A 14331-nucleotide genomic window follows, 5' to 3' on the forward strand; every position below is an offset into this window, starting at 1 on the left:
CTTTTTTTTTTATATTTATTTATTTATTTTTATTGGAGCAAACAAATCATGCAAGTTTTATTCGTCAAATCAGGATAAAATCAGGTTCTTATTTGTTTGTATCACCTCAAACTTTAGGAAATGGATTGTCTTTACTGAGGACAAGAAACATCTTTTCATGTGATAAATAACCCTTCATATAGCCCTAATTCAAATGTGAATAAACCATGCTCAATAGATATTTGCTTACTTTGTAAATCATGTTGGCCAACATCCATTCTACTTCTTCCAGTTCAATCTTCATGCCTTCAAATGCTAAGGCACGTTGAAATAGGCCAATAGGAATTCTGGTATTTAAGCCCATGATAAGATAAATCTTTCGAAACAGTTGTCGAATAGCAATCGATTCTGCTTTTTCCATAGCAAAATAAGTGCCTTGTCGAATCAACAAGGGTTCAGAGGCAGCCAGTGCTGTATTGAATGCTTTGACATTGCCCTTTTGGATCGATTCTGCTACATCTCGGTACAAATCTCTTATTCTAGGGAACTGATCAAACAACTTGGTTGTGGGTACAATACCACGCATCAATTTCACAGGCAATAAAGTCTGTAGAATCAGTCTAACATTAAAAAAGTGAGTCTCTTGACAGGTTGAGATAGATCAACCTACTCTTTGTTTTTAGGTTTCTTCCTAGTACATTCTTTAAAAGCCAAATCGAGTTCATGCTCTGCCTTGACATAATCTTCTTCTAAAAAGTAAAGACGACCTAGATAATACCGAAATGTTACTCGATCACTTTTAGGAAACACATCCAATGGCGGTAAATCAGCAGCCTTGACCGCACGTAAAATATTTTTGCACAAGTTTTGTTGCTTTAGTTTAAAATAGATACGAAACAAGATGCCAATCATACAATATGTGCCGTATTTCTTGGACACCTGAAGGACAGCTCGGTCAGTAACACAAGCAGTAAAGGATTTACTGATCACATTGGCTGCTTCTTCTAGTTTTCGACGTTGACCTTCTTCTACAGGGGAAATGAGATCTGCTTGAGTGGCAATGATCCGTAACTCATTGTTGATCGTATAAAGAGCCACAAGACACCAACGCGTCAGATTGGGCAGTATCTTTTGAAATCCTCTAGATACGCGTTTTAATGCTTGGTGTTGTTCGTTTCACTTACTGTACGACTTCTTTTTGCGAATCAAAAGCAGACACATAATCTTGTTGATCGACATAAAGTACTGTTTTAATATGGTTCAAGATGATATCTGTCCAAGGGGATTCGAAGTTTCGAGCACATGCTGATTCAATGTCATCCAACTAGACAAGTGTTATGCCTATCATTACACACTGCTATTCTTACTTACTGTGATAGATTGATCAATCAATAGTTTGGTATGTTTGGTATCATCAATAGAGAGTAAACTAGAGATATGCTTTCCATTTTCATTACCGAGGTTTCCCTTTATTTTATTAAAATAACCTTGGATACGATTCATGTTGAAAGAAATAAAGAAAAAAAAAAAGAGACGTGACTCTGTAATTTACTTCTTTTATATATATATTATGATTGTTCTATCAAGACAAGTCAGTCAGTTACCTTCACTAGGGTAATAAGACATCGCATATGATCAAAACTAACAAGCAACTAGTCCATTCAACAAAAAAAGGCTTTTTTTGACTTCACTTCGACACGTATTCAAGTAAGAAAACATGATGATGCATCGTATTGAAGTTGGATAGAAAACCCAAACCATTACCTGTACCCACACCCGTTCCTTCTGTTCAATCCCATCATGGGAAACAAAGACAAGATTTATTTTCATGGATGGAAGATTTGTCTGACCAAGTAAGTCATACACCAACAGATCCAGAGGCTGATGAACATGTAGCATATTGCTTCTTATATTCAATCTGAAAATGAGTAAACAACAATGACACCTCCAACATACATAATAACATGATCTAGATATACTCGTCGATGTATGCGTCAACACAAGTTCCTTCAAAAGATTGTATTGCAAGAAATGAAACGTAAATTACATGTACCTCATGCATTACCGCCTCTCAAGACAACCACGCATGGATACGAGTATTATTCCAAGACATCTGCTTATGGGATGGTTTATTTGAGAAAGAAATTAGGCCAAGAGACAGAGGTAAAAAAAAAAAAAAGCAAAGTGGGATAGTATAGGCTGATACATAAGCAGCAAGTATTATTAAATACAGGTTTCCTGAGATCCATGAATATGTCTGTTCGCAAAGTATTATTGTCACCAGATCATTCTATCTTTGCTTATCATACAGAGCGAGAAGGTATTGAATACGGCGAATTACATTTTAAAGACTTGAATGATCGTCCACCTTGGGAGGTAAATACAGCAGATAAACAAAAAAGAAATAACACACGACAAGATATTAGAGAATGTCTTTAATTTTGTATGGGCTCATGATCAAATGGTATACTATACAGTCCCTAATGCACAATTAAGACCCTATCAAGTCTATGCTCATCGTATGGGTACTGAACAATCAAATGATGTATTGGTCTATGAAGAACTAGACGATACAGTCTTTGTAGACATTACCAGTTCAAAAGATGGTGTAAGATACATGTACTTTTAAAATAAGTTTGCTTATGTTGACAGAAATACGTCACTATCAATGCAAACACACTCTCTTCTTCAGAAGTCAGAGTGATTCGTACTGATCCTGATGTTGAGCCTTGTGTTCAACTGGTGGAACCCCGTATGCCTGGTGTCGAATATTACGTAGACCATCATCATGTAAGTAGGATAGTTTGTATGTATGTATGTGAACTTATCATTCCAACAGGATACTTTTTATATTTTGACCAATGCAGATGGTGCTACTAATTTCAAATTGGTACAAACACCCGATCATGCATTAAGCAAACACCATTGGCAGGATGTGATTACCATGAGACCCACTGAGAAAATAGAAGATGTGGATCTTTTTCAGGTAAGTCTATCGTCATGTATGTAGAATTGACAGTAGAATAGAATCATGTTGTCGTGTATGGTAAAAGAGATGGTTTACCCATGATCCTCTGTCATAATCTAGTATCCAAAGAGACACACCAAGTGAAGTTGCCAGAAAAATTTTGTGTTCTTTATCCTGGCACTAATCTTGTAGGTCACTATGATGTGTGCACCAGTACTGATAGAAACAGGATTTTAATACAGACACATTTCGATTCTCGATTCAATCCCCTTTTACGCATGAATCTACATTTGAATATGACATGACAACAAAAAAGTTGCATCCTGTTCGCGTTCAGTCCATCAAAAGTAAGTCTATTGTCATCCTACTCAGTCATTGAATCCAATAGATTTCGATCGATCAAAGTATATGTGTAGTCAGGTCCATGTCGAGGCCCATGATGGTAAACGCATCCCTGTCACTTTGTTGCATAAAAAGAACTTGGAGCTGAATGGAAGGTATGTTTTATTTGCCGCGTGATTGCCCATCTCTTTAACCATGCCATTAGAAACCCAGTCTTGATGCGGTCTTATGGTGCTTATGGTACTTGCACAGACATTGAATTTAGAGTAGAACAGTTTCCCTTGTTAGAGCGTGGATGGGTCATTGCTTTAGCCCATGTCAGGTAATCTATAGAAGCATAGATGTATGGACTTATGTGTATATATAGAGGTGGAAGCGAATTAGGCAGAGATTGGTATGAAGATGGCAAATTAAGCAAGAAGATGAATAGCTTTAAAGACTTTATTTCAGTGGCAGAACATTTAGTGGATTCTAAATTGACTTGTCCTGATTCTTTAGCAGCCATGGGTACGAGTGCAGGTGGTTTATTAGTGGGAGCCATGTTGCATATGCGACCTGATCTGTTCAAGGCACTTGTGTTAAAAGTGCCATTTGTAGACCCACTTTCTTGCATGCTAAACCCATCTTTGCCCTTGACTCAGATCGAGTATCCTGAATGGGGCAATCCCACCACAGATCCAGAAGCCTATGATTTGATCTCTGCTTATTCGCCTTATGAAAACATCACGCCTGCTTTATGTCAATCAGCCTCATTGCCTTCTGTCTATATGACAGGTGGCATGAAAGATCAGCGTGTTGCGTATTGGCAACCCCTTAAATTAGTGGCTCGTATGCGACATTATGGTTACCCTAAGTCTGCCTTACTCAAGATAGACTTGGACCGAGGTCATTTTGGAGGTGGTATGGCAGAACAAGACAGTCAATTGTCCAATGTAGCTGAACAAGTGGCCTTCTTAATCTCTCAAATACAAAAATCATAAAAATTGTTTATTAAGATCTTGATTTCATACGCTTGGCTTTACCAGGTCGTTTAAGGCTACTCTTTTTAGATAGAGACATACCCTTTTTAGCAGGATTAGGTGTAGATCCCTGAACTCTTTTTCTTTTGCCCAAGGCATATTTGGCATCCTAAACAACGTTTATAAGTTGAGATTGGTCCTAGTGACTTACTTTTGTATCTCTTGTATAGTTCTTGGCAGGCCTATCTTCTTTGTTTGGATTAGTGGCAGCTGCTAATCGTTCTGCTTCTTCTAGATCAATGTTGAATTCATCATCCAGTTTAATTTCAGCACCATCCTTTTTCTCTGCCAAACAACATAAGTCAACAGACAAAAATGAATCAGACACTTACTTCGCAAAAGTAATTTTGCTCTTTCGTTTGTCTTTTGTTTCTTTTGTTCTTTGTTAAAAATATGTAATCGACGCAATGCTTCTTCGTCCCCGTCTTTTGCTTCTTCCAATAGTCTCTGACGTACCATTTCCATTTGTTTATCATCCTTAAGCATAGGTGCAATGAAATTATCTGGTTTAAAGAAAGCAGCTCCTTCTTTCAGTGTACGTTCTCGGCCTAGATAGGCTGCTTCCAATGCTTGTTGATAAAATGCTTCTTCACGCAAAAGATCATCAAAGACATCGGCTACTTGAATAGGTTTTGTTGAAGTAACTGTCAAGGATTCCATCCAAGGTAGATCGAGCTTGATATCGTCTGTGATGCGTTCAAGTGCATCCTAGTTTATTTATGAATCAAGGCTTCGTGTGTTGTCTTGCACCTACCTCATTGTTTACAAGTAATCTTTGTTCGATCACCATATCGCCATATTCATCATCGATATCTTCTTCATCGAGATCTTCTAAACGAACCCACTCAGGTTCTTCCATGGTTTGATCTTGTGTGTTCATTAAGAAAGAAAAGTATTTTTTTTTTTGACAGCAAACACGCTTGTGACTATTTTAAACGCAGAAAAGAGTTTTTTTTTTTTTTTTTTTCACTCTTCTTCTACTACTACTTTTTGTACATCCACCATGGGTATTGTCGAGAAAATCCAAGACATTGAGAACGAAATTAAACGTACTCAAAAGAACAAAGGTACAAAAATAAAACAAATAAAATAAAAGGTGCCTATACTCAAATGTTTTCTACCTAGCTACTGAATACCATCTCGGTCTTTTGAAAGCCAAGTTGGCAAGATACCGTGTTCAACTCTTGGAAGGGTCCAAAACCAAGTCAGAAAAGGTAAAAAAAAAAAAAGGTAGACGTTAAACATAGAATAACAAACAGGTGGTTTTATAGGGAGAAGGTTTTGATGTGATGAAATCAGGTGATGCGCGTGTAGTCATGATTGGTTTCCCTTCTGTGGGTAAATCTACGCTGCTTTCTAAATTGACCAGTGCTGAATCCGTGGCTGCTGCTTATGAGTTTACGACATTGACATGTGTGCCTGGTAAATTTACCTATAAAGGGGCTACTATTCAATTACTTGATTTGCCTGGTATTATTGAAGGTGCTTCTCAAGGTAAAGGTCGTGGTCGTCAAGTGATTGCAGTGGCTCGTACTGCTGATGTTGTCTTGATGATGCTCGATGCAACCAAATCAGCTCAACAAAGGTAAACTCAATGTCAAACAAACAGAGGATTGATACACTATAGACCTTTATTAGAAGCAGAATTAGAAGCTGTGGGTATTCGTCTTAACCAAAGTTTCCCCAACGTCTCTTTCAAGATCAAAAAAGCAGGTGGTATCAGTTTTAATGCGACTGTCAAACTCACCAAGATTGATCAAAAGATGGTACATAATATCTTGCATGACTATAGTAAGTGACAAAAAAGAAGAAGCAATCTTGGTGAATGATAACTGACATGATCGTCCAAAGAAATCTTTAATGCAGATATTGTGATTCGTGAAGATATCAATGTAGATCAATTTATTGATGTTATCCTTGGTAATAGAAGATACATCAAGTGTATTTATGTAAGTGGGTTCAATAGATATCAATAGACTGACACAGTCAACCAAAGTGTTATAACAAGATTGATCAAATCAGCCTGGAAGAAGTGGATCGTTTAGCCCATGAGCCTGATACGGTTGTTGTGTCTTGTGAAGATGATCTCAACTTGGACTATCTGGTAGAGACCATTTGGAAAAAGTTGAATTTGATGCGTGTCTATACAAAAAAGAGAGGTGAATACCCTGATTTCGGTGATGGTCTTATTGTGAGAAATGGAGCTACGATTGAACATGTATGCCATGCTATCCATAGAACATTAGCAGATAATTTTAGATATGCCTTAGTTTGGGTAAGTTGCTGAATAGAAGCCATTGTCTTGACTCTGTTTAGGGTACATCAACAAAGCATAATCCTCAGCGTGTTGGTATCAATCATTATGTTGGTGATGAAGATGTTGTGCAGGTTGTAAAGAAATAAACCAATCAAAAGCATAAAAGTGAGTAGTGTAGTGTCATTTTAAATTCCTTATGTTTAGACCAAATAACAATCTTTTTTTTTTTTTGTTACATTTTCTTTTTCTATTGAAATATGCCCTTTATTATCAGTGAAACTAATTGGAGAAATAAATGCTTTGATTTTCATCAATGGTGTAAAATTATCTCAATAGGCTTAAATGTGATTTATATGGTAAATATAGATACATGCTTTTTATTTCATATGGACTTTAACAAAGCAAGATTCAAACATTTGAATATATTTACGAAGCAGGCTCACATATGGGTAAGCATATATGTACTTTGTGAATTGATTTATTAAGGGGGGGGGGGAATAAGATGATCATACAGTGTCACTCCAGTTTGGATTTCAAATTGTTGTTGGATGCCTTATGCTAGTTTGTTTAATAGCTGATCTTGTGGTTCTTAATACAGTAAGAACATCTCTCTTTTATTCATGTTACTCATCTCTATCAGTCAAAATTAGCTGTTGCAGATTGGTATTGGAGACCTGGTATTTTCTTCTTTACGTTTACTTGTGGAAATGAAATCATTGCTATCACTGACTTAATGTTGAATGAAGATGTCGTATTTCAAAACTGCCAACAAAGACTGGTGAATGCAACAAGAAGCCAAGTCATTTCATTGATTTCAGAGATCTGTAGTATGCAAAACCAATTGAACCATTTGTATTCCATTGGTATCATGTTACGAGATATCTTGACTTGTGTAAATATATATATATATATATATATATACATATACATATACGAAAGATTTATAATGTTCTTTAGGGCGCTTATGCTACAGCAAGTTATTTTTATATGATACATTTAATTCAGGTATTAAAAAGAACTGTAGGCACAGCAGATACAGCGTTACATGTAATGACAAATAGTTACCAATATCCTATTACACAATAAACTGTATTTAGTATCGCCTTCTTCTATCGTCTCTTCTTCTGTCATCTCGTCTTCTATCATCTCGTCTTCTATCGTCTTTTCTCCTGTCATCTCTTCTTCTGTCATCATCTCTTCTTCTCTTGTCGTCTCTGTCATCCTCTTTTCTGGTCTTTGATCGCTTGGTTTCAAATACTAAATCATAATCATCTCGGCTATTGTCTTCACCTTCTCTGTATCTTGTTCTCTTTTGAAGATTATCAAAACCACCCATAGATTCTCTATTGCCTCCTGTGCGCTTTGTAATCCAATCTTTGTGTAGTTTTGAGACGGATTGAGAGAAATCAACATGAATACGACGGTCATCAATCAAGACAGACTGCATCTTGAAATAAGCCTATACAAGCATCAATCACATAGTGTCTACTCTATGCCTTATATTACCTCTTCAGCATCTTCTTTGTTTTCATATTCAATAAAAGCATAACTAAGTGAATCACCTGTCTGCCTATCACGAATAATTTCACAACTATGAATCTGTCCAAATCTCGAAAAGATCATCTCCAAGTCTTCATCGCGTGTCACCGGATTCAGTTTGCATACAAACAAGACGTTCTCAGGTGGTTTTACCTCTGCAAAAGGTAAGTCGCCAATCATTTCTAATGTCAGTGCATGCGCCTTGGCTTCTCTTTCACGGGCTCTTTTTTCAATTTCTTCAGGATCGCCCATTTCTTCTAGATCTTCATCATCAGCAATACGCATGGATGCCATCTGTTCTTTGGTGGGTAATGGGGATTCATCAGGCACTTGGAGCCCCTCAGGATCTGGAAAAGGGTCATCCAAAACAATCGTGTGCTTGATTCGAATGTCGCGAAATGGTCTGCCCTTGTCATCGCAATACGCGTCATTGATTTTATCAAGCACATCAAATCCTTCTGCTATTTCACCAAACAAGGTGTATTTGCCATCGAGATAATCAAGATCGTCACCTAATGTAATAAAAAACTGACTTCCACTCACGCCACCACTTTCAATAGAAGCATCTTGTGCCACTGCCATCGACACCATGCCACGCTTTGTATGTTTGAGTTTGGGATTAATTTCTGCAGGAAAATAGCGTTGTGAAGGGCCATGAAGAATACCATAGATAGATTCGCCTTGATCACCCTTACCAGTGGGATCACCTGTTTGTGCCATGAAATCCTTTTGTACATTAAAGAAAGGTGCAAAGTTGTAGTATTTGATCTTGCACAATTTTAGGAAATTGAGTGTTGTCTTGGGACACTCGTCTGTATAAAGGTCAATCACAAGATCGCCAAGGGAGGTCTCTATCAAGACAGACTAAATAGAATTGAGTTCATGTAAACTAGTTGATTGTTTCGTTACCATCAATAAATATCAAAAGAAGAAAAGAGTTTATTCAACAAACAAATTAAAAAAGAAAAAAAAAAGCGGTGGGGTGTATATAGTGCACAAGTCAGTGTCAAGGTATGTGAGCTTACAGCGAAAGGGTATATGTCATATGGCTGTAGTGATCATTAGCATGCTTATTTCGTTTCATCAGTCAAGACGCCAAAACCAGAGTCATTGTTTAAAAAAGGGACATCCACTAAAGAAGGAGCATGGTTAGCATAGGAAAGCGTCTACAACATGACTTACAATGATCATCATTGGAGGTACTTGATCTGCTTGTAAAAGACACACTGCTGTCTGAATCCTCTTCCACTTGAGGTTTTGGTTTCTTTCTAAACACAACTCGTTTTCTAACTTGCTTTGTGGGTTGCTCTTGCCTTTCTTTGGTAGCAAGTTCATCAAGTTTGCCTGAAAACAGACTGGTATGAAACTGAATCTGTTCCATATGTTCCTTATGCATGGATTGAATAAGTGTCTGCAATTGCTTGTTTTGTGTTGTTAGCCAATATATATCTGACTTTAGTTCATCTAGATACAGTGCTTGTTTGTTCATAAATTTCTTTGCTTGGTGGAGTTCGTTTAATGCTCGGTTAAGTTCATCCTTATGGTCCTGACCAGCCATGTCTCTTTGTTGTCTAAGATGAGGTACCATAGTATGATTGACCCATTCTCTATAGATATTGAATTGCTGTACAAGTTTCTCCACAAGACTGGATTTTTCATGGATTGTTTGTTCTTTCCCGTCAATCGTGGTGAGTAAAGCATCCACTTCTTCCTCTTTGAGTTCGATACGAGACGTTAACTGACTGAGTGTGCTTTGGTGTTCTTGGATATCCAGTGTCAACTGTTGGTTCTGTGTTTGTAGTTCTTTAGATTGCTGTTCAGAAGCAACCAGCTGCTTCTCAAGCAAATTATTGGATTTTGTAAGTGATGAAACATGGTGCCCCAATTGATCTAATTGCATTTGTTTTTGTGTAGCATCGGCTTGTGATTCCGAAAGGTGAGCCGATAATGTGTTCATTTGTGCCTCAAGTGATTCGTGTTTCTGCTGACTGAGATGCTGGGCTTGCTCCAATTGCTTTATTTTGGTAGCACTGTTGTCCAACGCCATGCGCATGGTACTGATCACATCCTCTTTTTCTTCAAGTACTTGCTTGTGTGTAAGCTGTGTTGATGTCAGTGTATCTTGTAATTGGTTGATTTTCTTCTGTAGCTGTGTTGCTTTTGATGTGATTTCTTGTCTGTTAATCTACCCAAAAGAAATTAATGCACGCTCAACAAAACAACATTCTACACATTACAGTTTTCTGAAGAATGCCATTTTTCGATCTGAGTTCAGCCAGTTCTGAATCTTTGTTGATCAAGATAGCCTTGACGTCTTTTTTCTCTGTTTCTAAAGACTGGATGACAAGTTCCATTTTCCTTGTTTTAGATAGCAAGGCCTCCATCTCTTTTCGATATATATCGCTCATGAAGTTCTTTCTATCACTTGCAATGGAAGAAACAGATAGACTTACTTCACTTAAAAGATCGGTACTATCTTCAAGAGAGTAAGTGCTACGCGTATCTCTTATCTAGACCGGAATGGCATACCTGTGCCCTCTGGAAATCGATTAGTTTGGTTTAGAAAACCATATCGCTTGTGTTTATTGGCATCATCTATGCCTACTTCATATTCTCCTGGTCCAGGCACATAATCCTTGGTCACTGTTCGTTTTTTTTTAAAAAAAAATAAGAAGAGGAATAAATATGAAATACAAGTACCTTCCGAAAACCTTTTTGCTTTTGAAAACATAACACAAAAAAAAAAAAAAGAAAAGAAAAAGAAGAAAAAAGAAAAAGTGAATTTGAAGCTATTTTATTAACACATTTCCCCCCCTCTCTCTCTCTCTCTCTCGCTTTCTCGCCATTCGTAGTAATCAACTCCTTCTGTATACGCTTAGTCAAAGCTATCATCATCGTCCTTTTGGGATGCACATAAAAGTTTTTGAAACAAAAATAGGCAAAGTCTATAAAAAGCTTTTTAGTTTTATTATACATGAAATTTGTATGCATGTGTATATATAAATGTGTGTACAAAAAGAGAAAATAAGCCGATACATGCTATTTTAAAACAACTTCTTGACTTGCTCAATAGCAAAGGGAGCTATATATAAAAATTAGTAATTGTCTTATTGCTTTATGTGTTCTTACCAGCACGAACAGCCAAAACAACAAAGACAAAGTTAGAAACAGTGGCGACTGTGCGTTGACGGAGCATAGCCTTTTGTTCGGGAGTAAGTTGAGGTTGCTATTGCTTTTATCAGTTTCTTTTGTTGCTTTATTGATGATAACTTACTTGAGGCATAAACATGTTGAACAAAAAGTTTTATTTCTATACAATAGAAAAAAGGGAAAAAAAATGTATGGCTTTTCCAATTTCAAGACTAAGGTTTTGGCACAAGAGTGACGTGTTATTGAGAAGAGCCAATAGAGATGTATTATTTTGGTGTCAGGATTTTGACATGACATTGGATTTCCGAGTCTTTGAGTTTGTTGTTGGTTTGAAAGAAACGGATGGATCTTTTTTTTTTCTCTAAATGTCTCAAAATGCTTGTTTGCTCAGTAATTCATCATAGCAAACTCTATGGGCTCGGTCGTCTTATCAAGTATCGACAGCTCAGCTTTTGGCAGCTTAATCAAAGTTAATCTTCTGCGAGGGAGACCTAATCTCTCTTTCTCTTTTCAGTATTTTCTACAAGCTTCAGCAGCATACTCTTTGCAGACAAAGAAGCATCATCATCTTTAACGTTGATATAAATGATTTGGCAGTGATGGGCCTAGAAGTGCATGGGATAATAAATCAGTTTTTCTCAAAATATGTTGTCAATGGTGACTAAAAATCATATATGAGGACATCGTACTCTGGTTAGAAGAGGCATGATGAATTCGTTTGATAGTCATTTAAGTGTATTCATGGAAGAACAAACTAATACACAAAATTGCATCACCACACGAAAGGGGGCAAAGAAACATGTTTGAGCACAGTCAAGCTTGTTGCACACCTACAAACCATGTTTACTAACATCCATGGTACCTTTGTAATTGATTTGGACAAAAAAAAAAGGCGACTTGTAAAATTTGGCCAAAATATGCCTTTTGACCAAAGGGTACTATCAATGAAAATCCTTAGTTTGACAACCCTTGATCTTCTTCTGGACGCTACAGGATGAAAAATGAAGCTATTGACAAGCTTAAATACTCAAAATGTGCGTCAAAGACCGTAGTTTCTGATTAACATATTTGTTTGCTAATTGTCCTATGCAAATGTTGAGATATAAGCAGAAAACCATGGAAACATCTTTGCCTATTTTCTCAAGACTTCAGCAGCAAATTTTCTGTATTCTATACATCAACAGAGCCATAAAGTAAGGATCTACAGCTTCTGTCACTGCATCAAAGCTTGATGGCGGCGTCTTCATGCAGTTCTCATCAAAAGCTGAAAAAATGCTTGATTTTTTATGCAGCAGGATGAAGTCGAGTTGTTCTGTTTCAATATCCGCCATCTGCCCTTCTGTATATCCTATGTCTATCTACTCTACATTCACATCATAAAGTATGCTGGTTTTTGCTTTCAGATGCTCTTTGTCATTATGAGTAGTATGTATCGTTTTCTGTAGCACCATTGCTAACAAGCTCTATATGTCATCCAAGTCAAAAATGCTCAAAACACACCTTAATGCACCAATCTTTAATGGACTATTGCTCGACAACTACATTATCAATAGGCCTTTTTTTTTTTAATTTAGATCATGTTTTTTGATCCCAGGAATCAAATGGTACCATTGGTTTGGCTGTTTTCTGAAATTCATTTTTTTTTATTATGGAGGATCACGAAGATGAAAAAACAAAACTCGATCAGGAATCTTTGGAATGATCCATTCTAAGTCTGATTCAACCGAGATCAGGCAAGACCATCTCAAGATACTTTCAAAGGAAAGAAAGCGAGCTTACTAAGATGAAACCATTGACTTAGTTTGAACATTACCTTCAAATTTGCATTTAAAGCTTGTGATACACTATAATCAGTACAAAAGAGGCCCATTTCGATAAGATTCGAATAGTAAATAGGCATTCTTTAAGCATCATTTGATGCGTGGAATGCGCAAGAGCAAATCGTATTATGATAGATGACACTTTGGAGGTCAAAAAGAAGAGCTTTGGACATGATAAGCAATGAAAGCTGATTTTTGCTCGGGCAGCAGAATTGGTTTATGTCTTTAAAAGGCAACTTTAATATCCGACCCGGAAGTGCGTGTGAGTGTACGAGCTGCTTGTACTCAAATTAAAGGCTCAAGGCCAGACCATATAGATTCCTTCTTCATTGATATTATTTAAGTGAGTACCTATCACCTAAAGAATAGTTGGATGGATGGATAGATGGATGAATACTGACACATCGCTTTCTTAGTATGGCTGATTCTGCAACGGCCGGTGCTTCTCGTGGTATGTTCATGAAGAAAAGTATGGATGGATGGAAATTAATCGAACTTTAGGACGTGGTTTTGGACGTGGTCGTGGTCGTGGTGGACCTCGTCGTGGACGCCGTGGTGAAGAAAAGAACGAATGGGTTCCTGTTACCAAGCTCGGTCGTCTCGTCAAGGCTAACAAGATCAAGTCTATTGAAGAGATCTACCTTTTCTCCTTGCCCATCAAGGAATACCAAATTGTCGACTACTTCCTTCCCAAGTTGACCGATCAAGTCATGAAGATCATGCCTGTTCAAAAGCAAACTACTGCTGGTCAACGTACCCGTTTCAAGGCCTTTGTTGTCATTGGTGACGAAAACGGTCACGTTGGTTTGGGTGTCAAGTGTGCTAAGGAAGTTGCTACTGCCATCCGTGGTGGTATCATCCTTGCCAAGTTGTCCATCATCCCCGTCCGTCGTGGTTACTGGGGCTCCAACCTTGGTGAACCTCACACCGTTCCCTGTAAGGTGACTGGTCGTTGTGGTTCCGTTATGGCTCGTTTGGTTCCTGCTCCCCGTGGTACTGGTATCGTTGCCTCTCCCACTGCTAAGCGTGTCCTTCAATTGGCTGGTGTCACCGATTGTTACACTACCTCTCGTGGTTCTACTCGTACTCTCGGTAACTTCGTCAAGGCTACCTTCGCTGCCATTGGTAACACTTACGGTTTCTTGACTCCTGATCTCTGGGAAGAATCTGAATTTGTTAAGGGTCCTTATCAAGAATTCTCTGACTTCCTTGCCCAAAAGCAAAGAAAGTAAATTAGATAATTTGGAAATAAAGCTC

General features: G+C 37.6%; 8 protein-coding genes across 8 annotated transcripts; 4 read left to right on the forward strand and 4 right to left on the reverse strand.

Moving 5' to 3' along the window:
- Positions 1-19: 19 nt before the first annotated feature.
- On the reverse strand, positions 20-1570 carry B0P05DRAFT_546041 (uncharacterized protein). Its single transcript, XM_051578720.1, has 5 exons — positions 1351-1570; positions 1164-1303; positions 650-1120; positions 230-599; positions 20-184 (listed from the first exon to the last, which is right to left on the reverse strand). The coding sequence occupies exons 1-5, from the start codon at positions 1480-1482 to the stop codon at positions 107-109; spliced, it is 1191 nt and encodes a 396-aa protein (XP_051433883.1). The 5' UTR covers positions 1483-1570; the 3' UTR covers positions 20-106.
- B0P05DRAFT_546072 (prolyl oligopeptidase) lies at positions 1571-4282 on the forward strand. The gene is made up of 13 exons (XM_051578721.1): positions 1571-1686; positions 1727-1832; positions 1876-1907; positions 1953-2142; positions 2194-2355; positions 2399-2587; positions 2632-2769; positions 2819-2965; positions 3007-3135; positions 3177-3294; positions 3336-3444; positions 3495-3611; positions 3657-4282. The coding sequence occupies exons 2-13, from the start codon at positions 1812-1814 to the stop codon at positions 4267-4269; spliced, it is 1965 nt and encodes a 654-aa protein (XP_051433884.1). The 5' UTR covers positions 1571-1686; positions 1727-1811; the 3' UTR covers positions 4270-4282.
- On the reverse strand, positions 4283-5275 carry B0P05DRAFT_546076 (eukaryotic rRNA processing). The gene is made up of 3 exons (XM_051578722.1): positions 5063-5275; positions 4641-5016; positions 4283-4593 (listed from the first exon to the last, which is right to left on the reverse strand). The coding sequence occupies exons 1-3, from the start codon at positions 5186-5188 to the stop codon at positions 4448-4450; spliced, it is 648 nt and encodes a 215-aa protein (XP_051433885.1). The 5' UTR covers positions 5189-5275; the 3' UTR covers positions 4283-4447.
- A 9-nt stretch (positions 5276-5284) lies between these two features.
- B0P05DRAFT_546078 (developmentally-regulated GTP-binding protein 2) lies at positions 5285-6780 on the forward strand. Its single transcript, XM_051578723.1, has 7 exons — positions 5285-5375; positions 5434-5522; positions 5580-5893; positions 5936-6099; positions 6160-6257; positions 6305-6583; positions 6625-6780. The coding sequence occupies exons 1-7, from the start codon at positions 5312-5314 to the stop codon at positions 6709-6711; spliced, it is 1095 nt and encodes a 364-aa protein (XP_051433886.1). The 5' UTR covers positions 5285-5311; the 3' UTR covers positions 6712-6780.
- Positions 6705-7857, forward strand: B0P05DRAFT_140928 (uncharacterized protein). The gene is made up of 6 exons (XM_051573056.1): positions 6705-6921; positions 6972-7014; positions 7068-7162; positions 7206-7242; positions 7312-7457; positions 7523-7857. The coding sequence occupies exons 1-6, from the start codon at positions 6823-6825 to the stop codon at positions 7649-7651; spliced, it is 549 nt and encodes a 182-aa protein (XP_051433887.1). The 5' UTR covers positions 6705-6822; the 3' UTR covers positions 7652-7857.
- On the reverse strand, positions 7659-9439 carry B0P05DRAFT_579868 (cyclophilin-like domain-containing protein; the record flags this gene model as incomplete). The annotated part of the gene is made up of 3 exons (XM_051581969.1): positions 7659-8024; positions 8072-8968; positions 9287-9439. The coding sequence occupies 3 exons, from the start codon at positions 9437-9439 to the stop codon at positions 7659-7661; spliced, it is 1416 nt and encodes a 471-aa protein (XP_051433888.1).
- A 1473-nt stretch (positions 9440-10912) lies between these two features.
- B0P05DRAFT_546090 (uncharacterized protein) lies at positions 10913-11592 on the reverse strand. The gene is made up of 3 exons (XM_051578724.1): positions 11379-11592; positions 11234-11330; positions 10913-11186 (listed from the first exon to the last, which is right to left on the reverse strand). The coding sequence occupies exons 1-3, from the start codon at positions 11549-11551 to the stop codon at positions 11073-11075; spliced, it is 384 nt and encodes a 127-aa protein (XP_051433889.1). The 5' UTR covers positions 11552-11592; the 3' UTR covers positions 10913-11072.
- Positions 11593-13394: 1802 nt separating this feature from the next.
- On the forward strand, positions 13395-14307 carry B0P05DRAFT_511972 (40S ribosomal protein S2; the record flags this gene model as incomplete). The annotated part of the gene is made up of 2 exons (XM_051575625.1): positions 13395-13413; positions 13487-14307. The coding sequence occupies exon 2, from the start codon at positions 13554-13556 to the stop codon at positions 14304-14306; it is 753 nt and encodes a 250-aa protein (XP_051433890.1). The 5' UTR covers positions 13395-13413; positions 13487-13553.
- Positions 14308-14331: the final 24 nt, after the last annotated feature.

The sequence above is a fragment of the Gilbertella persicaria genome (genome assembly GCF_025201335.1).
Source record: "Gilbertella persicaria strain CBS 190.32 chromosome Unknown B0P05scaffold_25, whole genome shotgun sequence".
NCBI lineage: Eukaryota > Fungi > Mucoromycota > Mucoromycetes > Mucorales > Choanephoraceae > Gilbertella > Gilbertella persicaria.